The sequence below is a fragment of the Falco punctatus genome (genome assembly GCF_963210335.1).
Source record: "Falco punctatus genome assembly, chromosome: 10".
Classification (NCBI taxonomy): domain Eukaryota; kingdom Metazoa; phylum Chordata; class Aves; order Falconiformes; family Falconidae; genus Falco; species Falco punctatus.
Window position 1 is genome coordinate 13,901,875 of NC_137590.1, and position 7,850 is coordinate 13,909,724.

General features: G+C 42.5%; 2 protein-coding genes across 3 annotated transcripts in view; one reads left to right on the forward strand and one right to left on the reverse strand.

The window, feature by feature from the left end:
- The window catches only part of COL9A3 (collagen type IX alpha 3 chain), a 41,700-nt gene extending 40,069 nt beyond the window's left edge, over positions 1-1,631 (forward strand). For both annotated transcript variants that reach the window (XM_080404414.1, XM_080404415.1), the window contains one exon: positions 593-1,631. In XM_080404414.1, the coding sequence (XP_080260540.1) occupies positions 593-768 (176 nt within the window). In that variant the 3' untranslated portion in view covers positions 769-1,631. The remainder of the gene's footprint in view (positions 1-592) is intronic.
- A 138-nt stretch (positions 1,632-1,769) lies between these two features.
- Positions 1,770-7,520, reverse strand: TCFL5 (transcription factor like 5). The gene is given in 7 exon segments (XM_080404416.1): positions 1,770-2,674; positions 2,676-2,768; positions 3,466-3,607; positions 3,997-4,240; positions 4,876-5,035; positions 5,654-5,840; positions 6,526-7,520. Coding segments are annotated over 7 exon segments (1,575 nt in total). The 5' UTR covers positions 7,254-7,520; the 3' UTR covers positions 1,770-2,653.
- Positions 7,521-7,850: the final 330 nt, after the last annotated feature.

A 7,850-nucleotide genomic window follows, 5' to 3' on the forward strand; every position in this document is an offset into this window, starting at 1 on the left:
CTCCTGATCTGTAATGTCAGGGAGATGTTCTGTATCGTCATTCTCTCCACTCCCTTTACTCAGAATCTTAATTACAATTAGACTTAAGGAGCTGCAATGAATTGAAGGAGCTGAAGGCCACAGCCTCCCACTAAGGAGCAAGCTGGGGGCCAGGAAGGAGGGATAGCTGTGAGCTCACACATCCAGGGCATCCCTTGGGCAAACTATTCAGGGATGTCATCAAATAAACCTGGGTACAAATTACTTGTTATTATTCATGGAGTCAGACACTAACTAAGGCAGTGTTGAGACGGCATCCAGTTCTACAGTGGTCGTCAAAAGTCGGAACAGACACGTGCGTAACGGAAGCGCAATACTGAACATCCATCTTCAGCTATACCAGGTAATTCCAGCAAAGCCAAAGGCACTCTAAAAAATCCAACGCACATACTCCGGATTCAGGGTAAATTTATTGAACACCTTGTACTCAACAGGCCATAACAAGTCTCATGTACAGACAAAGTATTTTAAGAACACTAAAAGTAACACTTACATATAAATATATTTTAAAAAATAAAAGGAAGGAAATAACCTTTTTCCCCTTCTTGTTTAGGACCACCTGGTGTACCTGGAATTACTAAAAATGGTCGTGATGGTGCTCAGGGTGAACCCGGTCTTCCAGGGGATCCTGGTACTCCTGGTGCTATTGGGGCTCAGGGAACTCCAGGAATATGCGACACGTCGGCCTGCATGGGAGCTGTTGGAGCATCAACTTCCAAAAAATCATAAAACAACAGTACAAGAAATGGAGAAGTGACTGAATATTTAAATAAACAGTGCATTGTAAGAAAACAAACAGAATCCTCCTAGTCATAAATGGACAGATGTTCCTTCTATTACATTAAGTGGAGACTTTGACACAGTTCTATGAAAGAGAAAGCATCAGATGAAAACTTTTAATTAAAAAGATGCTTTATGAGTATTTTCTCCTCCCCTCCTCCAATTATTTTCCAGATTTTTTATTGCTAAACACCCTCACCTTCCCTTTCTCCTTTTGTTCAAGAGACCTGCAAGAGGAGGCATTGTTCCTTTTTACCATCACCTCCCCTCGCTGCAGCTGTGTACTAAAGATCACGACTTTTCTGTATAAATGTTTGAGCCTTGTCAATTGAATTCCTTGGTGCTGCTCCCACTGACTTCAGTTATGCAGGTTTGTGCAGTAAGACAGATGTTGTTAAGGTATTCAGGCACCTAACTGCTACTTCCATCAGTGGAAATTAGGCATTTAAATACCCTGGACTTCAATATCTTAAGATTCTGGCCAAAGTAAAGGCTGTAGTTTACACGTATGCTGTCAGTTATTGATTTTCAGAATGCACCTCAAATATTTGCCAAGAGTAGTGAACAGTAATCCTCTTGCAATCAAATTCTGCAAAAAGTGTAATGTATATATTTTGATTTACAGGGGAGAATTTTTGTATATTTCCATATGATAATAAAGGAAATTAAGTAACAGCATTTTCACAACCTCTACCTAAGCTATTTGCACAGTAATTGTGAATGAAACCCTAAATAAGGAAGGATGCTCTTCTAAAGTCCAGCCAAAAACACCTGTATGAACTGTTGTAAAAATAAAAGGAGATTTTTTTTAACCTTTTTTTTGTGATGTTGTAAGTGTCATTATACACATCAAACTCAGCTGAGGTCCATTTTCCAGAAGTGGTTTTACTAGGATTGTTCAGAAATAAACTGCTGCAAAACTCTCCATATCCGTGATTTAAAACAGTACTTATATTGAGAGACCCTTTGGTACTTTAAAACCTGCTAGTATCATCTGTTTAAAAAAAATAAATAAACCCTCTCCCGGCTCACGCACTACTCCATTTCTGCCCTATATGCTAAAGCCTATGAACAAAGGAATCTTATTTATCTTTAAATATGAAAATATTTTGTGCATTGAAATATTCTACTGTCTACGATATGCCACTTGGACTAAAATAACAACACAAGAACCTGTGGACAGTTGTGTGATAAGACTTTAAAAACATTACTGTATTTAAAAAAGAAAAATGCTAACACCATTCTATTATTCTTTGGGGCCAAGTATGTTAGAATATGTATGGCAAATGTAAACTTCATAATATCAGCACAGTTTAGAAATTATGCACTTATTAACCAATAAAACCTTTAAATTTTTAATGGAAAAGATGGGCGTTATAATATGGTAACTTGTAATTTCTTTTTACACTTGAAGAGTACATTTGCATCTAGACATTAAAATAACAGGACAGATTGATGTGCTACAACTATTCTTATCTGGACTGGATCATCTTTAAAAAAAACCAAACCAAAACAATAAAAAAGCCCCAAAGCAGAACAATAAACAGAAAAAGCACATTTTTTTTAATAACTAAAGGGGAAAAACACTTAGCTGTCATGACATTTGCTTGTACCTTCTGGTCCCAAAGCCCCTTTAACGGAGCACTGATTTTGACTGTCGGTAGTTAACTTTCATTTCCATTTTGAGTAAAGAATGTTTTCTTTAAAGCTCTATTTATCTATTTTTACAAGTTACATTTTATATTCATGTTCAGTATGTAAACAGAACAAATAAAATACAGCTTGTGCCACTTTTAGCCACGCTTGTCATGCAAGTCAAGGCAGCCAGTTCAGACTACTTGGTCTCCATGGCCATGCATGTTTTCCTGCACTGGACACGTTACAAATGAATCTGATCTTGCTGGTTTTAGTCTCCTGCCTGTTTTACCACAGAACACACTCTCAAATTCCTAAAAATCAAAATACAAAAAATAAGTAATGATTATATTTAATACAGCTATTTACTTGAGATGTATGGTTTTGTTTTGCTAGTGTGTTGGAAAAAAAACCACCCCAAACCTTTAGGAAGTGCAGAGGGGCCATACCAGCGTCTAGCCAAGCAGGTTTTCCTGACCACACTCCATCTACTCTCTTTAAGATACTCAGCAGAGCCAGAATTACTCTGGAGCTGCAACTACTGGAGTGGTAGCATGGGAGCTGCTTGTAGGGCACATAACCTATTGCTCTCACCCACCCTGAGACAGCAGGGACACATAGCTGCAAACCCCAACTGCTAGCTCATGAAAACTACACAACTCTGTGAAACAGGTGGGATGTAACAGAGCAAACTGTGGGAGGAATGACTGAAGAGGACCTCAATTCTACATTGTTGTGCAGATAGTATAATGCTCAGGAACTGAGCTAACTAAAACATAATAATAATAAAAAAAAAAATCTGATTTGAAAACCCTGACTGAAGGACAGCCTATGATTTCACACTACTGAACTGAACCAGCTAAAAAAAAAATTAAAGGAAGGTTCAATGACACAGCAGTCCTTCACAAAGAGCACCAAGCAGAAGCATTCTGTATACTTTTCTCTATGTTGTGATAGCTTTAAAACATTTCACATTTTTATCAAGGGAAAGAATGAAATTAAATTTAAAACCTGTTTCAGGGAATCACCATGCCTCTCTTGAATGTACTTCAGAAACGCGGTTGTCCATTGTAGAGTCGTTGCCTTATCAGTATCAGTAGTACAGAACGGAACCAGAAGATTCAGCTCATCACAACAAATCCGGATTCTGCGCCTGCAGGGAAATAGAGAAGGTTGTCAACTGATGGGCAAGAAGGAAAGAAAATATAAAAAAAGGAAGACTACAAGCCCTACATGCCATGGACTTTGGGGTCTTCTTTTTGTTTGCTACAAGTTTTGTATTTGTATATTAGTCATGTTATAGCAAAGTTACCTGATCTTTACAGAACTGGTGAAATATCTCTTTTTGTTTGTTTATAGAGTAAAAAAAACCAACAAGGATGACCACAACAAACACCAAAACCTCAGCACCTGCACTGCTTTTTCTGGTTGGTAAAACAAAATATGTTTGAATTTACATTTTTCTGGATAATGACAGATTTATTACAGTATCAGTATTTTAGGCTTCAAAAACTTTGTATTGCCACTCCCCATAGAAACTACCTTCTGTCTCTCTCTATGCGGTTATGTCTTTCTCTTCGCTGCGTGATTCCGTTCTGTGGGCCACTTTGCAGCTGCATACTTGAATTTGACTGTGCTGACTGCCAAGGACCATGAGCAGGTGCAGTGCTCTGGCTACTATCACACATATTCTGGATTTCACCAAGAGGTTTGCGATCTATGTTTGGATCCAGTGTGCTTATTTGGCTGCAACTTCTTCTGCTCATCGTTTGCTTGCATAAGGTGTCTTCTTGGAAAAATAAAAAGGAAAAGAACACGTTTGTAACCCTCCCGCTAGTTACTGAAAATACTAATTTTCTTTCTCTGAAAATACATTTTGTTGCTTTCTTTAGGTGGAATAATCTTTGAAGCTTTACTGCCAACCTAGATCACCTCTTGTCCAGCAATGCACGTCCTTCAGAAGCCCTAAGGCACTGCTTGCTGTTTCAAAATCCACCTAGATTCTACTTTCTCAGAGAACCTAACAAGACCATGCCTGCCTTTGACAAGCATTTGAAGCAGTCCTTTAAATGTTCTCCAGTTTGATCCTGCCTGGATCTGCTATATCAACTTTGGGGACCATAAGTGTAGAAAGAAACCAGTTGCTTACTCTAGGCCCAGATTTTGAAAGGTACTTTGCAAGCTCAGGTTTTCTCACTTCAAGCTGGAAGTGCTAAAAAATTTTGAAAATATAGCTAAACTCATAGGTGTCAAACTTTTGGAGAAATCTAGTCCCATACTGCCTATAGCACATCTCAGACAAAAACCACACCTCGTATGATTCACTAAAACCATATTCATTCTAGAAAACATGCAAATTCAGAAAAAAATGTGGTTTTGAAGGCAAGAGAAAGCTAAGTGAAAAGAGGGTAGGTGGTTTACCTCGAACTTTAATCCAAACTTCCTCAGGCAAAGCTTTATTCACAACATCAACTGTTTGTTTTGCAGATTCAGCTTCCTGACAGCAGAAAGAGAATGTCTTGGGTATCCCAAGGTCTTCATGTTTAGCAGCTTCCAAAACAACGCAAGACGTTCCAGAGGTCTGTGAAAACAAAAAGGAAGTACTTTGAGGACTATATACATAAAAAAGAGACTATTTTGATATCTTGATGTTAAGTTTTATCTCTGTGATTCAATGCGTTGTATAAGAAGAAATCCCAATTACTTCTGCACACAACCATGGGATTTTGACAGACTGATGATCTTTTGGGGATGCCTCTGACATTTCCAAGTCCTACACTATCACTCTTGTTTCATAAGTTACTGTGAGCTGGGGAAGAAAAAAAATACCTTTTTCATCAAAATTATATAAAAAAAAAGAATCACAGAAAATGGTACTGTCTCCTTGTCTTGTGTAGATGAAGCTGATGACACACTGATAAACTCAAGAAAAAATATACCTTTCTAGTAAGAAAACTAACGATCTACTGATCATTGCCTGGATGCACATTATTAAAAAGGCTACACAAGTAATTTGAGTAAGTATGGTCTTAAAAATTAGCATAAGAATAAATAAATTGCATTACAGATCACTGATTATCCTTATCCAAATCAAGTCACAATTTTAACAGAAAGCTTTAGAATTCTATTACACCTCTTGGGTAACATTATTAGCATTTGAAATTAGCAGAGTTCAATCAGTGGTGAACACGCTACCTACCTGTGCTTGCAAAGGATTAGCACTTCCAGCAGCAGAACATGCATTCATGGTAAATAATGGGTATGTCATCTGTACAGAAGGCTTGGCAGCTGCAGTCTTACTTGTCCCTAATGCAGCACACTTGTTTTCTTGCTGACGCACAGGAACAGCTATCAGTTTTGATGGCTGTCGAATCAGTGTTACTAAACTTAAAAAACAAAACAAAACAAATCAGAAAACACAACACAGTAAACATAACAGACTGACTACGTGAAAATGAGTGCAGAAAAATCTACAGCTACACATACTTCTAGTAACTATCACCAAGAAACCACTTTCACTTACTGTAAACAGAAATCAGTTATTACCATACTATCTACTTCAGGGACAAAACAAAACAAAAACCAGCTGAGAAAGTATTTCATTCTGTGCAGTAACAATTCAGCTTTATGCCTCAATAAAATGTTTTATTAGCACGCTAATACAATTACAGAGCCAGGCTGTAACACAGTATTTTTCCTCAAAGTTTTCCCTGTAGTCAAGCCTCCACATTGTAATACTAATCAGTTGCTCTTAGTATTTTATTACAATCTCTACTTTGCTTTTAGCAAGTGGCAAGTTAAAACTAGTTCTCTCACCTTTCTTTACATTAAAGAAATTATTGTAATTAACTAACCTGGGGACTACACGCTGTAGTTTTTATGCAACGTACAGAGGGGCCTAATCTGAGGTCAGTGGAGCTGCAGGCATGTTTGATTGGCAGTTTAAAAAGCCCAACCCATCATTCTTGTGTATTAAAAAAAGTATTGTTCTTAGGTTTCATTCAGAAAATGTTTTGAACTATACGATGATACATAGTTTAACAACATAAACTAAAATTAATTGCAACACACTTGTTAAGAGTTACTCCAGATTCTTGGGGTTCTTGGCATCTGGGGTTTTCTCTCTGGATGCTGTTGAATCTTTCTTCCAACCGAACTCTGACTGCAGTTTTAGACCTGGCCTCTGGTGCCAGTACCAAATTTTCAGCAAGTATGTTTTCTTTATGCAGCCCAACAGAATTTTCACCACATTTAACTTTTACTAAACTGTGCCCTGGGACTTCTACAGAGCTACCGTTAGGCATTTGATCCGTTTCGTTCGAAGGGAGGTTAGACTCACTCAGTAGCATCATCCTGAGCTCCTGGAAGTCAGCATAGCCCAAATGCGGGTTGGTGCTGAGCAAAGCGCTGTCAGAGGGTAACCCTGCCTGTCCGGGCACCGGGAACACCGGCTGGCTCCCGCAGTGGGCCGACGGACACCCCTCCTGCCCGGGGTTCACCTGGCACGGAGGGGGTTCGGCACAGCTACCAGGCAAGGAGAAAGCCCCCAGCCTGGCTTCCACATCACCTTCGCCAGCTTGTGCCTCCGTGTAGGAGTAAAGTATGTGCTGCAGCTGGGTATACTCCATCTCCGTCATCTCCACCAGGCTGACCTCCGTGGTGGCCAAGCCGAGGCTGTGCTCACCGAAGGGAGGGTCGCTGGAGCCGCCCGGGGCGGCAGCGAGTGGCCCGGGATGGGGATCGCCAGCCGGGCCTGGCGGGGTGGAGCGCCGCGGCTCCTCCGGGACCGAGCCCGACATGGCCACGGGAGACCTAAGCGGCTGCCAGTGCCTCTCACGGTAAACCGTGACACCTGCCACAGTTATCAGTGCTGCCCATAACACAAATAAAAAAAGTGCGGGGGGGTGTAAGAGTGGCCGCTAACACCGGCTCTGTCCCCCCGCCAGGTGACACGGCACGGCCCCAGCTCCGCAGAGCCGGCTGCCAGGCGGCCTGGCCGCCCCTCCCGCCGGGTGTCCCCCTCCCAGCCCAGGCAGCCCCCCCTCCCGCGCCAACACCGCCGCTCACGGTACCGGGTGTCCCCCGCCGCGACCGGCCCGGGGGGGCGGCTCCAGGCCCTCCGCTGCCCCAGGCTCCCTCAGCGCCGCCCCCATGGGCCGCCGGGCCCCAACGGCGGCCTCAGGGGTAGGGCCGGGGCCGGCCTCGCCGCCGCGCTCGGCCCGCGTTGAGCGGGAGTCGCCGGGGGTCGCGGGCGGCCCGGGGAAGCCGCCGGCCCGGGGAGGCCGCTGCGCCTCAGCCCGCCCCGCCTCAGCCCGCCGCAACGCCCGGGCCCGTCCCGCCGCCAACCGCCAACGGCCGCCCGCGCGGGCCGCCCGCGCCTGGGGCTCGGCCCGCAG